The 21,715-nt window shown below is 37.2% G+C and overlaps 1 protein-coding gene across 1 annotated transcript in view; it reads left to right on the forward strand.

Annotated features, from left to right (window-relative positions):
* The first annotated feature begins 14,835 nt into the window (after positions 1-14,835).
* myt1b (myelin transcription factor 1b) overlaps positions 14,836-21,715 on the forward strand; it is a 37,365-nt gene continuing 30,485 nt past the window's right edge. Inside the window, exon 1 of the mRNA XM_059527495.1 lies at positions 14,836-14,969. Coding sequence (XP_059383478.1) covers positions 14,945-14,969 — 25 coding nt within the window. The 5' untranslated portion in view covers positions 14,836-14,944. The remainder of the gene's footprint in view (positions 14,970-21,715) is intronic.

Here is a 21,715-nt window from a genome sequence, read left to right on the forward strand (position 1 = left end):
TACATCTTAACATAATTATAATTCTGTTTTTGAAGTGTTTTACTCCATTCAAAAGTTTGACTTCGGTAAAATGTTTTTGAAAAGTCTCTTATGCTTACCAAGACTGCATTTATTTAATAAAAATATCAATAATACTGTGCAATATTATTACAATTTAAAAGAATGGTTTTATGTGTGAATATATTTTAAAATGTAATTTATTTCTGTGTTCAGTGTCAGTTTTCAGTGTCACATGATCCTTCAGAAATCATTCTAATGTCCTGATTTGCTGCTCAAAAAAATTGTATATGTATTATTATTATCGATGTTGAAAACAGTTATGCTGTTTAATTTTTTTTTTTTTTTTTTCAGGATCTTTTTATATATAGAAAATCCAAAAGAACAGCATTTATTTGAAAAAATATATATATTTTCTAAAATTATAAATGTATTTAGTCTCATTTCCATCGGTTTAATCCTTGCTCAGGGAAATATCAAATTCTTTCAAAATAAACAATACAAATAAACAATACTGACCCCCAAACTTTTTAACAGTAGTGTAGTATATGATAATAATGTCTTTGGGCGCACACACTGCCAACAACACTGATGACTAAACCAAAATAATGTGTTTTCATATAAAGCAATAGGAGGAATCGTACTAACAGTTATTATGCCTATAATATTTATATGAGTAGCCTGCAGTGTAGTGATATTCAGAGCGATTTGACAGTGCTTGTTTTGCCCTGGTAATTTTATTCTTGAAAACACACATGATAAGGAGCCATACTGTTACGGGTTATTTAAAGATACACAATATAAATGTTCAGTCACAATGCAGCACCATGCTGTCCAAAACACCTTTATATCTTGTCTTCACAGAGGTTTCTATGAATGTTGTTAGGAGTAAATTAGTATTGTAGTGGTTGTTGCATGTGATCTGACACATTGAGTTGTGATGCTCATGTTGGCGATGTGGGTTTGAGTCTGGCTCCAGATGCGTTTCTATATTGCTTCATAAAAGGTGTCATAATGTTCTTAAAATCAGTAAAATTGAATGAATTTTCCCTTAATGGGATAGTTCACCCCCAATATATATATATTTTTGCCATTATTTACTCACCCTCTTGTTGTTTTAGATTTGACTGACTTTGGTTAATCTTTGAAACTCAAATAAGGTATTTTTTATAAAAACCTGAGAGATTTCTGTCCCTCCCCTGAAAATCCATTCATCCAAATCTTTCAAGCTTCAAAAAAAAAAAAAATCATAAAGACGCGTGAAAGTAATCCATGTTAATTAAAGCGGTTGTACCTCTTCTAAAGCGATATACAAAACAAGATACATTCATAGAGCTCATCAAATATGGTCAATGGAAGCTCAAATGTGCTTGTTTTACTTGCGAGAACCAATGAGGTTTGTTCTTACACCTCATGCAAGTACAGCTAACACTTTTAGAGCGACACTTTTTACTGACACCTATTGGCAGCCTCGTTATTACAAAAATTTGAAGCATTTTTTCCGCAACTGAAAGTCTCAAATATAGTGGACTCAGTGAGTTCATGGAAAGAAGAAAAACCCAGCTCGCATTTAGTCAAACTGCTGTTCGTTTTGGAGTCCTGCGGTGTGTGAATAGTGAAAAATAGAAAAGAGGCACAAAGAGGTGAGCAAGGGTTAATGGTTTTAAAAGAGGACTGTGTTCTCTTCAGTGAACCCTGTGTGGCAGGTGCAGGTTGAAGTCTTTGTCTCCTCCACGCGAGCACTATTTACTTACACTCAACTATTCAGCACAAAAGACCAGAGAGAGAACACAAACTTTCCAGCACACAAAAGAAAGTTATTGCCTCAAATTACAGGTGCGGCACACGTACACACACACAGCTCTCAAACCGTGCACACTCACCTGCCAAATTGAATCAGGGGGTAAAGTTCACGTTTCTTTCTCATAATGAACTCTTATCTACAGCAAACTAAAAAAAAGTTCAAACTGACTTGAGAGAACATTTGAAGTGTTCCTCGCTATTTAAAATGCTTTTAAATCAAAATGTGCTTTTTAATTTCCTTATAGCTATGATTTCTTTGAGATTTTACTATGAGGTGTTTTTTCTGCGGTGATGCTATAGAACCTATATAATTTTTTTTCAAAGACCCTTTCTGTGAACCTTTTTTTTTTATTATAATTTTTAATAATCTTTACCATTTTTATTATTTTATTTTTTTCAAGAAAGTTTTAATGGCTGTTAAAGTTTCTTCGGGGATAGCAATGTATAGCAGATTATTGTAAATATTATTATCTTAGTGTGAAACCATTGTGTCTTTGAGTTGTCTTTACTAATATAGCTTCAAGTGTGTGTGTGAATAGACAGGTTTGACATCAGAACAGATAGTTTCTGTTCAATCAGAGGCAGTCACGCGGAACTACAGGAGGAACAAATTGGCAGCAAAAGATGAAAAACAACCTGAGTTGTCAATAAAATAGAGAGAAGAGTGAGAGAGATGAGGGGGAAATACTTTGATCATTCTTCTGTACTCTAATGAAAGCCTCTGATTCCTAAAAGAAATGGAAAAATACAGCTAAATTCCCTCATTGCTGATTTAAAATTTATAACTGGCCTTTTAGAGGGATGAAAACGGTGGGGCATTTTAATGATCCTTTGTTTTTGTTCTTTGCTTTGGCCACAGCAGCAGCATCAATAGAGCAAATATTAGCCTTGCGAAGTGTGTTTGTGTGTGTGTGGGTTGGTGTTGACCACAGCACCAGAACAGCTGTTCGGTGTACTAGGATGGGTTTAGTTTAGTTTGGAAGTCTCCACACAATCTGCTGCCCCTTCACTGACCAAACAAAGCTGTTATTTCAACCGAGAGGGTCATGCGGGGGGATTTATAGCCTGCATTTCCCTGATGCTGATTTTTAGATACCAAGTCTACACAAGATCAGATTTGACCTTATTTACTTAATGCACATCTCTGGTTTTATTGTATGTTACTCATGCACTGCATGTTATTACAAAAAATAAATAAAAAAATAAAAGGTTTGCAACTGGCTATAAAAGTGCCTATTTTCTTTTTAGGAAATCTGTTTCTAAAATGTCATTGTTACACATTGCATGCATTTAATACACAGCAGTAAGAACAGTAAAATATGTCATTAGCAGCTAACAAAAAACTTAACCCTAACTGTAAAACTACATTTTGGCAAATAATATTACTCATTATTTTCTTTTTACACGGTAACAAGGATTCATTAACATAATAATACAATTTTAATTTAATAAAAATCTAAAAATATAATGTTGTGTAACCATTAAGTATGAAAAAAGCAATAAAAAGCAATAACATATTTTCCCTAGACCTGTAATATATAATATAATAATGTAATATATGTTACGCCCAAAAAATTATATATATGTTTGTACAGTCGTGGCCAAAAGTTTTGAGAATTACACAAATATTAGTTTTCAAAAAGTTTGCTGCTAAACTGCTTTTAGATCTTTGTTTCAGTTGTTTCTGTGATGTACTGAAATATAATTACAAGCACTTCATACGTTTCAAAGGCTTTTATCGACAATTACATGACATTTATGCAAAGAGTCAGTATTTGCAGTGTTGGCCCTTCTTTTTCAGGACCTCTGCAATTCGACTGGGCATGCTCTCAATCAACTTCTGGGCCAAATCCTGACTGATAGCAACCCATTCTTTCATAATCACTACTTGGAGTTTGTCAGAATTAGTGGGTTTTTGTTTGTCCACCCGCCTCTTGAGGATTGACCACAAGTTCTCAATGGGATTAAGATCTGGGGAGTTTCCAGGCCATGGACCCAAAATTTCAACATTCTGGTCCCCGAGCCACTTAGTTATCACTTTTGCCTTATGGCACGGTGCTCCATCGTGCTGGAAAATGCATTGTTCTTCACCAAACTGTTGTTGGATTGATGGAAGAAGTTGCTGTTGGAGGGTGTTTTGGTACCATTCTTTATTCATGGCTGTGTTTTTGGGCAGAATTGTGAGTGAGCCCAATCCCTTGGATGAGAAGCAACCCCACACATGAATGGTGTCAGGATGCTTTACTGTTGGCATGACACAGGACTGATGGTAGCGCTCACCTTTTCTTCTCCAGACAAGCCTTTTTTCAGATGCCCAAAACAATCGGAAAGGAGCTTCATCGGAGAATATGACTTTGTCCCAGTCCTCCGCAGTCCATTCACTATACTTTCTGCAGAAGATCAATCTGTCCCTGATGTTTTTTTTGGAGAAATGTGGGTTCTTTGCTGCCCTTCTTGACACCAGGCCATCTTCCAAAAGTCTTTGCCTCACTGTGCGTGCAGATGCGCTCACACCTGCCTGCTGCCATTCCTGAGCAAGCTCTGCACTGGTGGCACTCCGATCCCGCAGCTGAATCCTCTTTAGGAGACGATCCTGGCGCTTACTGGACTTTCTTGGACGCCCTGAAGCTTTCTTTACATGAATTGAACCTCTTTCCTTGAAGTTCTTGATGATCCTATAAATTGTTGATTTAGGTGCAATCTTAGTAGCCACAATATGCTTGCCTGTCAAGTCATTTTTATGCAATGCAATGATGGCTGCACACGTTTCTTTGCAGGTCACCATGGTTAACAATGGAAGAACAATGATTTCAAGCATCACCCTCCTTTTAACATGTCAAGTCTGCCATTCTAACCCAATCAGCCTGACATAATGATCTCCAGCCTTGTGCTCGTCAACATTCTCACCTGAGTTAACAAGACGATTACTGAATGATCTCAGCAGGTCCTTTAACCACAGCAATGAAATGCAGTGGAAAGGTTTTTTTGGGATTAAGTTAATTTTCATGGCAAAGAAGGACTATGCAATTCATCTGATCACTCTTCATAACATTCTGGAGTATATGCAAATTGCTATTATAAAAACTTAAGCAGCAACTTTTGTAATTTCCATATACATACATACATACATACATACATACATATACTTTTTTGGGCGTAACACCACATGGCTTTTTACAACCATAACTACACTTTTTTATTTATTTATTTATTTTATTACTATTATTTATTTATTAGTTTTTTTTACCATGACACACAATCATGAGATTCTGCAGAGGTCAGATGACTTTGCACCACATGAATTTCAAATATTAAGCAATAAAGCATTTTGTTTATTATTCAGATAAATAATATTAACTATTTTTTCCAGAATTACTACTGCTTAATATATTATTATTTTTATTTTTTTAGAATTTTCTTTTTTGAATTTATGACCCTAATGATACCAAAACAAAATTTTAATATTTCAAAATTTCTGTAATTTTGAATACCCAGCATTCAGGAATGTCACATCACAAAAGTAAAATGGGTTGCAAACGCTATTTCATGTTGACTTTAAAGCAGCAGGATGTGTAATTATTCCAAAAGCATGCTGCCAAGTTGCTTTCACGTGTTCCCTGATCATCGCTGCATGTGGAACGAATGCATCCGTGGAGAATGAATCACAGAGATCTGAACTCTGAGCAGCTTGTGCACAGGATGCAGGCAACTTCAGGCCAGATGTGAACATGTACACACTCAACCTGGAGTTGTTCTAATGAACCCCCCGCTGTGCACCTTTACGCACACATCCTGAATCACCTTCTCTCTCTTAAACTCCTCCTCGTTTCCCACCCCCGACCGTCAGTTCTTCTCTTTAAACACGCTGCTGTGTTTGTTGTTTAAATGGCATTGAGAAAATTGCCCACTTTGGCCACTTCGAAACTCCAGCAGCTGTCGGTAATCGCCTTTGCTGGTGTGTGTGTGTGCAGAGAGGGTCACAGCAAGCAGCCCAGAAAGCGCCATTAAGAGAAAATGATAGCTGTGTGTCTGAAACTCCATTACACACCAAACACTTTAAAGAGTGGACCACGCTTCATTATAGGCCACCATGAATTATTCAGAAGTCTCTCTCTCTCTCTTTCTGACTCTTTTTACGTCTGTCTTAAGACCTTAACCTGGACAAAAGCTTTGAAAAGAGGGCTACAAAAAGAGATAGAGGGCAAATCCGTCTGCATCCGGTGTCCGATAGAGATTTTGTCAAAAGAAACGAGAGGTTATTTGGAGCGAGATCCAGACAAAGGGTAAATGTGAGGAGAAATACAAGTATAAAGAGTCAGACTATGTTAATGGAGGGCAGGAACAGGACGAGATGTGTTTTCCAAGTGTAGATTTTAATGATGTCGGCTGTTTGTTAAGAGGAAATAGGCATTCAGGAGTATGTCAGCGCTTATTCATCTGGCCGTGTGTGTGTGTGTGCCAGCATGCTTAAGGCCACGGTGACACTGCCCCCCATCTGTGTTGTGACTATTGTAATTACCAATCAGGCACTGCTACTGAGTATATTAAGTGAGAGCAGCACATAAAAAAAACCTATTGCTGTCTTTCGCTCTCCCGCATACTCTCTGGAAATACATCTCACTAAAGGATTTCATTAGAAGTGTGTGTAGAACTATTTACATCAGCGTTTTTATCGCTTACGGCTACTTTCTTTTCCTTGTAAGGAACGAAAAAGCCTCTTTCGGCTACCTGTCATTAAATAACAATCGCGGATGAAAAAAAAAAAAGCTGTTAGGTAATGACTCATGCCGTACTAATCTCCTTGAAAGAAGAGTTAAAAGCTGCTACACGTTATTAGCATTTGTATCGGCTCTGGAAAAAAAGAAATTTGAATTAGTGGGAAATGTATTAGTTGCATCACATGCTTTTTTATTGCATGTAGGAAAATCAAATTATTTTGGCTAGAGTCATAGATTAGCAGAGTCATAAAGGAACACTGTTGATTTGATTTCGGAGTTTACTTCTGTAGGTGGGATAAACTGCACGCACATGCATGCAAAATTACACAGTGCATTGTATAATTGATTCACTAGAGTCACTAAACTGGTCACGCTGTATGTTTTTGATTCACTAAAATTAAGCCATTTTTTAGACTCATTCATAAATCAGACTATACTGGCCACACTTTATGTTTTTGATTCGCTGAAATGAACTGATTTCTTTGAGTTATTCATAAATCAGATTACAATGGCTACACTTTATGTTTTTTATTCACTAAAAAGTGAAAGTGACGTGACATACAGCCAAGTATGGTGACCCATACTCAGAAATCACGCTCTGCATTTAACCCATCCAAAGTGCACACACACAGCAGTGAACACACACACACACACACTGTGAACACACACCCAGAGCAGTGGGCAGCCATTTATTCTGCAGGGTCCCCGGGAGCAGTTGGGGGTTCGGTGCCTTGCTCAAGGGCACCTCAGTCGTGGTATTGCCGGCCCAAAACTCGAACCCACAACCTTAGGGTTAGGAGTCAAAATGTCTAACCATTAGGCCACAACTTCCTAAGTAATTAGAACATTTGTTCACAAATCGGTCTATAGTGGTCACGCTGTATATATTTGATTCACTAAAAAGAACTGATTTATGAGGGTCATTTGTTTAGGAATTGAGATAAACTGACCACAATGTATGTTTATGATTCACACACACACACACAAAAAAAGAAAAACGTAAAAACTGACTAATTTGAGTCATTTGTTTATGCATTAGGCACTAAACTGGTCATGCTTCGATTGACCAAAATGAACCCATTTCTTAGAGTCATTCATAAATCAGACAACTTTATTATGTTTTTGATTCACTAAAAAGAACTGATTCATTAGAATCATTTTTTCAGGTATCATACTCAATTCACGTTGTTTATTTTGCGATGTAGATTCAGTATCAGTGTTTCATTGTCACTGAATAAATCATGCAAGTAAAAAAAAAAAAAAAAAACTTGGAACTGGTTCTTTGGTTTCCAACCCATCCCAAATCATAAATGAGGCCTATTCGGTTTTAGTAGTTACAGGAAATCAAATCAAGTAAATGTGTCACAGAACAAAATGCGAAATATATTTCATTTCAAGAGTTTATGGCTTTACCTAATCTAATATAAAGTTAACAATGTTTCAGTACCTCTTATTATGAGGCAGTGTCTGAAAGATAAATGACGTTTTATAATGCAGGTTCATTATGATCGTATATTGTTACAGAATCTTCTCAGAAGTCTGCTAATATGATGCCGTACGAGGCCTTTTAAGTGAAGTGTCTTATTTTCTTGATGGATTTAGATTGCAACCAGCAGCGTCAGCCGGTGGAGTGTTTCTGTAGATACTACGAATCCATCCGTCTGTCCATTCGTCTCTCTACCCCCCTCTTTTCTCTCCCCGTGGCCTCTCCAAACATCTCTATACCATAATGACATTTGCATACAGATGCTTTCCAAAAAGCACCCCATAACTCTCAATCAGCTGAATCCTGTTACCAAGGCAACCACACACTCACGCACGCACACTGCGGCCCTGTTATTAGTCTACAATACCCCTCAGTGTAGAGCACTACAGGGTCCTGCTCCAGGTGTCCTCCTTTCATTCACACTTTCACTCACTCTTGTCTTAATTCTTCCTCTGTTCTGAGTGGAGTGCGGTGGAAGGAGGCGGTGGAGAGGTGGAGAGAGCTGGGGGTTTAGGGTCCTGGTGAGTAAGTTGTGTTGAAGGGGATTTACAACTTAAAAATTTTAGAAGGGTTTTTGCAACTTCATTTACTGTGATTCATTATATTTCTATGACCATTGTGGCTTAGCTGCATATGAGAAATTGTGCGAAATATGTAATAAAGTTGTAATAAAAACATTGTAATAAAAATGTATATATAAATAAATATACAGAGTAAAATACGTAAAATAAAATACAATAAAAAATAGAAACTGTAGTAATTATATATATATATATATATATATATATATATATATATATATAGTATATATAGTATTAATAAATTCAATTCAATTGCTTTTTTTATAAATAAAGTTTAATTTTTGCTCTACTATTTAAAATAAAACAGTAAAATTTGTAAAATAAAATACGATAAAAATATAAACTATAAAATAAAGTAAATACATATAAACAATATTTATTTCAATAAAACACACACACACAAACACACACACATATATATCATATGTTCTATTGAAATATTATATCATTGTTATTTGTAAGAAAAAATAAGTGTGTATTAATGTTAAATTATTTTGAGGTATAAGTTCAATGACTTTAGTGACTTTCTTGCTCTCCATTAATCATAAAGAATATCCAATTTAAAATATTAAATAATCAACAAAGAAGATTAAGTCAAATTAATTAAAATATAAACAATTATGTTAATTTAATTTTAAATAAATGAAAATGAAAACTTAGTGTAGACCGCGCTTGTTGAATAACAAAACAACAAATGAAAAGAATTACACCATTAAATAAGTAATAAATATACTGTACAACATTAAGTAATATACAATTGTATTAATTTAATCATGATAAAAAAAAATATACAATTGTATAGATTTAATCAAGATAAAATAAGGTGATTCCAAGACTGAAGTTCAATGACTTAAGTGGCATTTTTGGTCTTTGTAAAAGTCAAAGATCAACTACTATTGTAAAATAGGATTTAACAAATAAATAAAAAATAAAAAATAATTAATAATCAACCATTTTCACGTAAAAAGTAAAAAAAAAAAAAAAGATGACTTAAAAAAATCAGTCTATATATGGCTAAATTGTTATCCGTCTTTTTCTTTATAATTACATGTAAGTACACAAACACACACACACATACACCTAATTGTGTGTGTGACTATGTGTCTGGCCGTATGTTCCTTTTGGGAGTCCTGTGTGATGTGGGGAGTGTCATCCACAGAGAATAATCTTTGATTCAGCGTCTGGCCTCGTCTTTCGCACTCCTATCGGACGGCTGCTTCAGGAGGGGGGTCTTTAAAACAAGCCTCCTCCACGGCAGGACATGTGCTAAGCTGATTTAGCAGGGCTTAGCGGCAGCCCACCACAATCACAGATTATACAAACAACAGCACACATTTTTGGGTTTCACCACCTGCTTTGTACAGCAGTTCGCAAGCACAGACTATTGTGTCCCAGCATATGTACACCTAAATATGGCTTTGCTCAGTGTCTGTGGATTTAATAATAAAAATGAATATTATGTAACATTCTTGTTACAATGTTAGTGAATATTCTTTTTTGGCTATATATATATATATATATATATATATATATATATATATATATATATATATTACATATTTTATTAGGTAATTACTTTGATGACTTTTAGAAAGATTTTCTGCCAGAGTGTTTAGTCTCTGATGTGTAACGTAATATTCGTTCATATTATTTTATCCATATACTGCCCGCACAGCTCTTTAGTGTGTGTGTGTGTGTGTGTGTGTGTGTGTGAGGGAACAATTCTTTTCTTTTTTGCCTCAGACGCTCTGTTTCCTGTGCATCTAAAACCTTACCTCAGCAAAAGAAAAAAAAGGAGGGGTAAAAAGTGGAAGAGTGGTTCTGTGGCAGACTGATATCTAGTGTGCCGTGACAGCTGGGCCTGCTCTCTTTCTCTCCCCTTTCACTCTCTTTTCTTCTCCTACACAAAGCCTATTAAGTATGCCACTCACTTAAAGGCCCCAGAGCCTCCCGCGGCCACAGGCTCCACCCAAAAGTGTGGCAGCTCTTTGTGATTGTAATGAGGCAGCAAGCCAGGCCGTGCTTGCGGAGCTCTGTCTGTGTTTACTCATCACCCAGCCATTTGGAGTGCTGCGGACAGGGGGGAAAGGAGGGGCTAGGGAGGGAGGGAGAGTGGGAGAGTGGTTTTGGGGGTGGCGGGGCAGGACATGTCCTAGCAAGAGAGTGAGAGAGAGGGGGAAAGGGAGGAGGGAGGCAGACAGACTGTGGCTCTGCGCCCTCTGGCACCTCTGACCCTTCTCTGACTGGCGCTGGGGTACCAAACCCACTTCTGTGAGATCGGGGATGATGATCATGTAGGCTGGCACCCAGACCACACTGGGTTTTGTGAGTGGGAATGAATGTGTGTACGAAGGAGGGGTGAGTCTGCAAAGCTTGGGGCTAAAAAAAGTCATTTTTACTCTGTAAGCATTTTGGGGAACATGAATAGACAATGATGGACATGGAACTTAGACAAAGAGCAAACTTGTTTTTCGAAAATACATGGATTTGCATACGGAGGGGGAAGGAGTCTGAAATGCAATTTAGTTTTTTTTTTTTTTTTTTGCTCTGTAAGAATCATTGAATAAAGATGATACTAAATCATGGTAATAGCTGCTAAAAAAGTAATGAAGAGTAATAATTATAATCTTGGAATTGATAACTAAAATCAAGCTAACAAAACTAAAGACAATGATAAAGAATATAGCACGGAACTGAAAAATTATATGCTTACGTGCTACCAAAAACAACAAGAACAAAAACAACAAAGGTGTCTGTATGTTACCAAGGGTTCATATCGTTAACTAAAACTAAAACCATAAAAAGAACACTTTCATTACTTGAAATAAAACAAACATTAGATACAATAAAATAAAAACAAAAGAGTTCAAATGATTTTATTTGAGCTAGTTATTAAAGCAACATTTCTAATTTTTGTGTAGTTTAAGTTGAGGTACTGAAATTACTACTAAATGAACTAAAACTTGTTTTTAAAACTATATACGCATATCTAATAAATAAATAAACAAAACTGACACCAAACCAAACAACTACAACTTTTACAATCCATGAATTCTCAATGATACTAAAATAACACTTTCTTCTTATTTTACCCATGGGTAAGAGGCTCTTACTGAGTTAAAATCACTCTGACAGGCTTTTATTAAAAGTCAGCAACAACAATAACACACATTTTCAATAAGTAATTTAATTAATTAATATTATTTTCATGTTTAATTATTATTATTATTTAATATTTTTGTTAGTTTTGTTGCTAAGATTTTTATTTGTCTGTCTTATTGCTATTTATTTTATTTTGTATTATTTATTACAATTTATTTATTGGATTCAGCTTATTTATTTATTTTACTTGCATAAATCAGATTTAAATTTCCCTCTGAATGATCAAAATCATATTAAGTTGTAGCATCAAATTCAGTATGATAATTTATATGGGCTTGTTTAAAATGTTTGGTGAAATTATATGGGCTTGTTTAAAATGTGCTAAGCAGCAGACATGTTACTGTAGTTTAATTGATCCATACACTCACTTCCCCTCAGTGTATCCGCACGTTCAGCGTCACGCTTCTCAGCCTGCAGTTAATCAGCATTATTTCCCTTTCTCAGCCTCAGCAACTCTGAGTCATCTGTACAGCCCTACTTTTCACATCTCACTCCCCATCGCTCGCTCATACTCGTGCACTTTCCAGGCCATTTGTGCATATGTTCATTTCTTTCCTTTCTGGTTTCTTTTTGTGCTGCCACAGACAGCTGTAGGGCACATCACGGTTCAGCGGCAGCCTCTCCAGCTCTCTCTCATGCGCAGCAATGATGTCGACAGGTCGGGGGGGTCACAGGCAAGGGGTGCGAAGAAGACCGAAGGGGGGGTAGGGGGTCGTGTAGTCCTTCATAAGCGAGGTGGAGGAGGCAGCCGTGAAGTTAATAGGTCAATGAGTGTATGCCGTAGTGGAAGAATACAGCAGGGTGTCTGGTAGTCTGTGATAAAGAGAATTGGGCCTGCATGCTCTTCTCTGCTCGGGCCTGCTCTCATTTTTAAGAGAGAGCCTCTCTTTGTCAGAAGGCAAATTTAATAAGCAGCAAATGCATTACATGTTCTCTCCCGGCCCCCTCGCCATGGCAACGCAGAGTTGGGGCATGGAGATGGGCCTAGAGAGGACACGATTATCAGACGAGCCATCTGCTAAAGGAGAGCCCAGACCCTGCCAAAGCCACTGGGGGACTTCCACACCCTACACATACGCTGCTCATTTCCCTCTCACTCAATTCAAACGTTTATTTCTTGGATTTTATTTGTTTTGGGTGAGCGGGTGGCCGGGTGCTTCACATTTGAAAGCGGCTGAAGGAGAGGTATGCGTTAATGATGTAACAGAGTGCAAGAAACAAGTGAGTGAATTGGGAAGGGAGACATTTCGCCCCAGAGGAGGAGTCATAATTCCACTGGAAAACAGATAATCCTCGCTCTTGGGCTGCTTGCTGTTTCCCACAGTTTTGTTGCAGTTTAAAACATGACTTTGAACTGACAGATAGGTTTACTTGCTCTTAATGCCCCATAAAGACGAAATTCAGTCTCAGAGAGAAATTCAGAGAGAACAGGGCCACACAGAGACTGCTTTTTCTAAACAGCTCACTTATTAACATTGCGTGCATGTGGGTGTTTCTGCAGGAGCTTTTGGTCTTGTGAACTTAAATTACGCTTTTTATTTCATTTGTCTGTTAACAAGGTCCTAACATGCAGAATTGTCTTTGTTTTTGTTTTGTTTTTCTAAAAGTCAGCCGTTTACACCATGTCATTTCCAGCACGTTAAATGTTTTATTGTGTTTAATATCCTTATGTGATGGAAACATTACCTGACCTTCTTTTTTAAAATGTATTTATTTATTTATTTATTTATTTAACAAAGCTAATTGTAAGTTATAGTATTGTATGTATCCTAAATACACAAAAATGTAAATGTTTTATATTACAAATAAAATTGTTGATCAATAATATACAATTTTGTTTATCTTATTTACTGTTATTTACTTATTTACTATTTATTGATTTTAATCATATATATCGTCATATTTTATCTCAAGCTTTCACTAACACTGTCATCTCCTTAAGCTTTATTAAGCATAATTATTCATTGTGATGGAAATAATGCAACAACCAAGTCACAGTTTTTAATGTTAATCATGGTTTTATAATGGACTTTCTTTGTTGGAAAGTCTTGGTTTGAGACTAATAAAACATTTTATGTTTATTCTGTGTGTGTGTGTGTGTGTGTGTGTGTGTGTGTGTGTGTGTGTGTGTGTGTGTGTGTGTGTGTGTGTGTGTGTGCGTGCGTGCGTGCGTGCGTGCGTGTGTGTGTGACTTTGATATAACAAAAAAGGTGGTTTTAAAAGAAATCAATCATAAAAGCCTGAAGGCAAATCCAAATGTTTGTTCGTTATAACATGCCTTGCTTGTTTCAAATTTCTGAATTCATGGTTGATTTCTTGAATAATACTGTTCTTTTACAGAACATAACCAGATGGGGTCTTTGAGTAATTGTTAATTATTTTTATTGCTAAATGCCAGATTAAATGTCACCTACTGAGGATGAAGGAGGAAAGCTTAAAAACTATTAATGTTGTGAGAGAGACATTTGGTGTGTGTGTGTGTGTGTGTGTGTGTGTGTGTGTGTGTGTGTGTGTGTGTGTGTGTGTGTGTGTGCCTGTACCTACTTAACCATTTTTTGGGGACAAATTTGTACCTAAACCAGACAATATCTCCAAAAACCTCCCTCTGAGGATCAAAGATAGCTAAGTTAACGTGTGTGTATTTGTGTTTTTGGCACACATTTATTCTTTCCTAAATAGATAATTATACGGATATATTTTACGTTTTTACCTTAACTTATTTCACTGGTTTAAATAAATAAGTGACTTTTTTTTAAGTAATGTAGACGTAAACATTAAAATAAAATATATCTTAGAATAAAGATAGGTGGTTAAATAATATTCTTAGTCAGATTTACCAGAACTATACTAAAGTTTGATATACGTGGATTGGTCTGCAAGATTTTCTCCCTCAGTATTGTTGGGAAACTTCACAAGCTGAAAGCGCACAGCTGCCGGTAGTCCCTTCTGTTGGCATTCTACAGGCTTTGTTGTTGAGAACTGAAGACTATTGTTTTGATTGGCTGCGAGTTTAGAGGCGGTACGATACGATTACGCACACTGGTCTCTGATTGGCTGGTCTGTATTGTGACGTCCGCCGGCAACCCTCCTTCGCTCCTTTCAAAGAGAAGTTGTAGTAATTTTCTCCTCAACTTTTCCACTGAAGTTTACTTTCTCAGGACTTGCCAGACGCTTATGGGAAACTCGGAGCCGCAGCCATGAAGCTGTGTGGGACTTTTTTAGGTCAGTTCACCTTCGCTGTCTAATATTTGGCTAGTTTAGATGTACACGACGAACATTGTTTAATTACCAGGTGTCTAAAAAGTTGTCTAACCTTCTGTTATTGCTCCTATATGTGACTTAGTGTATAAGCATTTGTATTATTCTTATATTAACCGATAACAAAATATATTCCTTCAATAATATTTTCATCTTTTTAAGCTTGAGACCGTATGGTGTTTAACGGGATACATAACTATAGCTATAGCTACAGCTATAGCTGTTCTCGCTTTAGTGAGGCTTTATAGTTTAGCATGCCCTCTTCTGTCGCTAGGCAGGTGTTGACAGATTGTCGTATTGAGGTCTATATATACACATCAATACAAATAACTTTCGGGAACCTCGTCTAGACCTTTTCTAAACTTCAGAGCTGTTGAAGTGTTGAGACAAAGGGCGGTTTGTTTCCCGGGGGACCGTGGCGGACACAATGCCAGCCCAGAGGCGCATTCAAACTTTCTTTCTGTTGTCGTCTGTCAGCTTGTCCCATCTGTCAAGGCCATTCGCGGAGTTTGGGGCCCCTGCGGCCCGCTCTCTCAGCTGACTCCCTTATGCAATATTTATACAGCCACTATATTCTGAATGTGCTCATTAGAGACGAAGCAAAGAATGTGTAGTCTGTTGTTTTAAGTGGAGTTGCAACGCGAGGATTGAGGATTGTTTTGAGGATTTCAAAACAAATGTGATTATGACACTGAACAATTTTAGTTATAACTTTTTTTTTTCTTATTACACAGCTGGCTAACATCTATTGACAGCTACATGAAGAGGGCTGTTTTTCCATCTCTGAATTTGTTATAAACACTCTGATGAAGCACCAGTGTAAACAACTCAAACTACTTATTAAAAAAAAAAAAAATAAAGAAAAATAATTTAGCTCTTAAAACTGAAAATGAAAATGAAGTGACATAAAGGATTGAGTCAAGTTAAATAAATGCAAAGAAAGATGCGGCATAATGATGAAAATATTTTATCTTTGATATGATTTTAGCATTTAAGTTGCCAGATAAGGTAGTCAGAGTAAATAGACCCTCGCGAAAACAAGTTGGGTTGGCCTGTCGTGGTAACCATATAGCAGCAGTACGCTGTATGATCGCTTTCGGTCAGGATCCCTATCTCACTCTTTTTTATTTGTATTTATTTTATTTATTTTTAACGGGCCTATCCCTATTATTATTACTATTATTGTTGTTATTATTATTATTTAATTTTGCATGTTAGTATATTACAAATATTTGTTTAAAAATAAATTGAGATAGGTTCATTAACTATTTGATTACTTTTTGTTAGAGATTTTTGTTTCCGCGAGAGAGGAACCTCGCCATATTCCTGCTCGAAACTGCTGACAAATTCACTTAAAATAACGACCCTGTTGAAGGTTCCGTGAAATAACTCAGATCACGTTAGTCTATATTGTTTATCTTTTCAAGATTTCTATTGAAACGAATCACAACTGACGGAAGTCTCGTAGGGGGAGGCAGCCGGTTGTGATTTTCCTCCGGGTCGCTGTCCATGGTACTGGGCCAAAGCGCTGTCTGGGGTCCTGAAGCCCAGCCGAGCGCAAATGCTGTGTGCTCCCTCTGTTTACTCTTACCATTTATTCTCAAAGTTCTCAATGAGATACTGAAGAAACAATCATTCTCTGTCCTGTGAATCCCATTCTTGAGTACTTGTGGCAGAGGAGTGCAACTTTTTTTTTTAGGTGTGTATGGTTTCTATTCTGTCTTTTGTTTATTGGATTGTGTCTCGGTTAGTGAGGCAACTCAAATCATATTGATGCAGCGTGGACACTTCGTGATTGATTTCAGCTCCAATGCATAACAATGGGACAGCAAAAAAAGAGCCTGCCGCAAAGAGATAAGAACTTAATAGAATTTCTGAAAGGCGAAGGTTGGCTTTTTGAAAATTCCCCCCGTGTGCAGCATGGAAACAGCAGATAAAGAGTGGCATTTGTGGAGAATATTCTCAAATGGCTTGTAATGAATGGTTGTCATTTTCACTAATGGTTACAAAACAACAAAGCACAACAGCGGTGTGTGCAACATTTAGGAGTCATTCCAAGTTGCATGCGTCTGTTTTGAGTGAAGAACACAGTCCGGTGTTGAAATGCATTTTATTTGTTGCCTTCCACTCTTTTGGCAACACAGTTGTAAAACACGCGTGTGTGTGTGTGTGTGTGTATGTATGTATGTCAAATCAATGCAAGTGTAACAAGGTAGCTTCTGGTAGTTTTTAGCTTGTATCTTGTTATTTCTAAATCCATACACCCTAATGCCGGCAGTCTGATCATAATATATTTTGCTAACATTACCAGTGAAGAATTGCCTGTGAAAAGTGATTGAATCACTGGACAGTACCATTCGGAAAGAGTCAGGAGGGAGGGTTCAGATTACACCAGCGACATATGCATGCTTTTGTGTAATATTAAAGATTAATCACTGGGCGTAAAATAAGCAGCTTACGCTCTTAGAATTTAAAGTAACAGCGACCCGACGCGCACTCTGAACTATAAGATAATTTTTGAAACACGCATTCGCTCTAATAGTTTCCCGCCAGCGTCTTTCTGTCACTTTCAAAAAATAAAGCGATAGAAGAACTTTTTCATTCTCTAGTTCTTTTGAAAACCATCTACTGCTGCTTCAAGGGATTTAGAAGCCATGTGATCTGATCCGAATAACCGATATTGTATATCCAAAATACTTTTAATCTCTAAAGAACCAAATAAAGCCATCATGGTCTTAGATAATAAGATAGCTATTTCCTGAACCACTGAAGAACCTTTATGATTATCTTGTTTCTAGCACAAAAGACAACTTGTATAGGCTAAATCCCTTGTAGGTGCGTGGGTGTGGGTGTCAGAGAGAGGGAGAGGGGAGCGATCATGTGTGTGTGCACTGAGAAAGACAGCGTATGAAATAGAGTGTGCATGGCTGTACACATGCCCGCTGAGTTATTGCGGGGGGATATTCAAAGCCCAGCCCATCGATGTTGTAGGTTTTACTACAGCTTTCGTGATGTCATGGCAAAGGGCGGAGGGAGGAGGTGGGGGACAATGGCTCATGAGGGAAAGGTAAGTCAATATTACGTTTTCTCGCTGACAAAGGCAAATGAAGCCATGTTTTTGCTTACAAACAAGTAGCGTTCATACCGCCCCGTTCTGGATCCTCGCTCGTCCGTAGCAGCACCAGCGAAGCGCCGATCCTCTTCACAGCTGTCACTGAATCTTTCGGGATACCACTGAAGAAGTAGAGTTTAGTTTTCTTTGAGAAAATCTATAAATGGGATATTTTACCCCAAACTGTCTCACAGCTTACTGAATACACGACGAAGACGTGAGAAGCGTCTGGCGGAGAAGCTTACGGGATTATTATTTTTTGTTTTCTCTCAGGTAATCATGATCATGGTTTTTATTTCTCAAATATAAATAGTTTTGGTTATTTTTGTTAATCACCAAGAAAATCTCTCAAGAGGATTTTTGAGATGTAGCTAGGTTTAGAAACAAGGGTTGAGGTGTTAGAATATATACTAAATGTTTCACGCTGTGTTATTATATCATTTGCTAACCAAGGATGTAGCCTACATAGGCTATCTAGATCATCCCATTCCGAGATGCCCTACAGATCAAGGTTAATGGCTTTTACGTTGAAGGGTGCCGCTTTATTTTTTTTATATTTCATTCTTATCGCACTTGTATGATCGATAATTGATTTTATAATCTTTGAAGTAAGTTGTTTGCGGGTACAAGCGGGTCTATCTCGGAGAGGATAGTGTGAGTCCACGCTTCCCTGCTAGAAGAAGCTCCAGCGGAGAGTGTGTGGAGTTGACATGGAAAAAGTGATGGAGAAACAGTCAGATATGGCGCTCTCGTACAAACGCAGCGATGCCTATTTGTTTTCTCACTTTGCCACAGAAATGCGTTGAACCTAGAGATGAATCGGGAATGCCGTGTCAATATTCCTCAGCCGCCTGCTTAATTCTCGCGCATAAATGCTGAAAAATGCGCGCGGCGTGCGTTAGTCAAAACTGTTCATTTATCAGTCCACTTCATCGCGTTTTGAGCTTTATGAGCGTATATTTGCGTGTTTTTAATTGATCAGTTCGCCTGGTCTCGGAGTGATCGCACTGTTAGTGCTCACTGTCATGTAGGCTAGTTGTATATTCTCCATCGTTTGGCACACATACGGAGTTGCTTCCATATGGCTCGGTGTAATTAAGGTCGAACAATGGGCGTAGCGCAATACTCCCGGCCGAGTGCACGAATGGCGTGGAAGAAGAAGAAGGAGGGGTGGCCATTTGATTTTATGCAGCAGAAAACAGAGTGGAGAGATGCTCTCTTTAAATGTCAACCGCCCCTGGTGAGATGCGCAGAAGAAAAGTCATGAGAGTTGAAGCAATAACGCCCATCCTCTGCATCCATCCCCCGCCCATGTTCATTTCTAATGAGTGATTAGTGCGTCTGTGTCTCTTATTGCTCAGTATTCCGGGGCTAATGTGTTAGACATTCACTATTGTATGAAATATAATATCAAAGCACCTGCAACCAAGATGGTGGACGAAGCGAACGTGAATGTGTTTCATCTGAGTTATTTAAAGTGACACACAGTGAATTTATACTTTACTGTGTGAATATATATACATACATACATACATACACACACACAGTTTATTGTTATTTTTAACAAAATAATATCAGAAGCCTCATAGCATGAGCAAAGTAACTAGTGTTAGTGAGCTTTGAGTGTGTGTCAAACTTATCACGGTCTGAGGCTTCTGGCTCTATGACAGCCAGCACTTCCAGATCAGATCAGTGCTGTAGAGGAGAGCAGGGAGTGTTGTAGCCCAGGATGAGGTGTAACACCATTAGTTTAACCAATTACAAATGAGCTACAGGGGTGAAATCACCATCATGCATGAGCACAACCCTCATGAGGTGATGATAGAAGCTGTAAAGTCTCTATGTAAAATATTATGGTTTTACATGACCAACATACTTTATCTTTATCATTTTATCTCTGGTCTATATATATGTTTATACAAAATAGTTTCTTTTTATAATTTTTTCCCTGGTTTATATATATATATATATATATATATATATATATATATATATATATATATATATATATATATATATATATATATATATATATATTTTTTTTTTTTTTTTTTTTTTTTTTTTTTTTTCTTTCTTTTAATGACAGGGATTTCAGGTATTATCTGAATCACCAGGTGCTGTTGTGTAATTTAATATGTATTTAATGAAAATAACACGGCTGAGCAAACTTGGATGCTTGTAACACTTTTTCATCATACTTCTACTGAACCTGAAAGAGACATATAGATTACATAAGTCTCTGTTTTGAGTTTCATAAGTCTCAGTCTCTGACTGTTGTCAGTTTGATATTTTTCTATATTTGTTTTCAGTTTAATTTGCTGATTTTAATTTAAACGTTTTCCATTGTGAATTAACATGTTTATATTTAAATGAGAGCGGGGTGTGATGCATAATGATTCTTTAACAAGTAACATTTGATTACCACCACAATAAATGCATGCACAGTATTTAAAATGCCCTTGTTTTCTGTTAGAAGTATAACCTGCTATTTATTTATTTTTTTATTTAATTTTTTTTATTTATTTTTCAGTTTGTAAACTTTATCAAAGTATGTATGAAGTTTGAGATGTATAGCGAAAACCCTGTCTCTCTCTCTTAATACTGCAGCCAATGTTGTTTTGGTCTAGCATACCGTATTTTAGCGACATTCACTTGTCATGATATTCAGCACTGTATACAATGAAGGTCACCTGAGAGCAACATTGATTCATGGAGTAGTTTATTGTATCTCGCTCGCCTAGAAACTGGTTTTGGTAATAACTTTCAAAAGATCCTATCTATCTGTTTGCGGAAATTGCGCAGAATTGCGCAGTCGTCAGGAACCTCCAGAGTTTAATAAATGGAGATGATGCTATCTGTGCGGTGGGGGGAATCCTTGCAAGTTTTCCCAATTATTTCTGTCAGCCACGTTAATATATGACCGAACAATGTGCTCAGTCTTATAAATAAATGAGACTATAGCGGATCATCTGGTGCATGCGGCTCTTTTCACCCGAATCATAAAAACTGAGTCTTCAAAGATCGCCGTTTAATCTTATCTGCGGATTAATTCCTATCATATTCAAGCAGGACTGTGTGCAATATTCTAACGTCAGTGCTCATTTTGGTTGTCCAAAAGCGCTAAACCCTCGAAATAGGCGCATTTTATTTAAATCGGTTTTTTTTTTGCACAGTCCACTGAACAGAAAAAAAGTGAAAAAAAAAAACAACAAAATAAAGATGTAGCGCTGCAGCAGGTGCCGCGGGTTTTCCGGAGAGGAGAGAGTAATAAACATGTGGAATGGAGCAGCTGGACCAAATTGCGCTCTTCTCATTCAGAGCACAGCAGAAAGCCACGGCACAAGGGCCGAGGGTCAGGGTTGCCCCTATCATTAGTGAAGAAAGGTGCCATTTAGAGCACCCTTTATGCCTTGAAACACTGAATTGCATGCAGTTGAATTGGTCGGTAATTTAGAAAGCATGTTTATGCTGTTTGAGCCCTGCGACAAGCGCGTCATTGTTTGTTTACTCTTTTTTCAGGTGTTGAACACAAAATAATGGTTCTCCTTCACTCACGTGGAGACCCTTCATCACTTAAGTTTTTCTTTTCTTTTTTCTT

Source organism: Carassius carassius, chromosome 37 (genome assembly GCF_963082965.1).
Source record: "Carassius carassius chromosome 37, fCarCar2.1, whole genome shotgun sequence".
In the NCBI taxonomy this organism is placed as follows: Eukaryota; Metazoa; Chordata; class Actinopteri; order Cypriniformes; family Cyprinidae; genus Carassius; species Carassius carassius.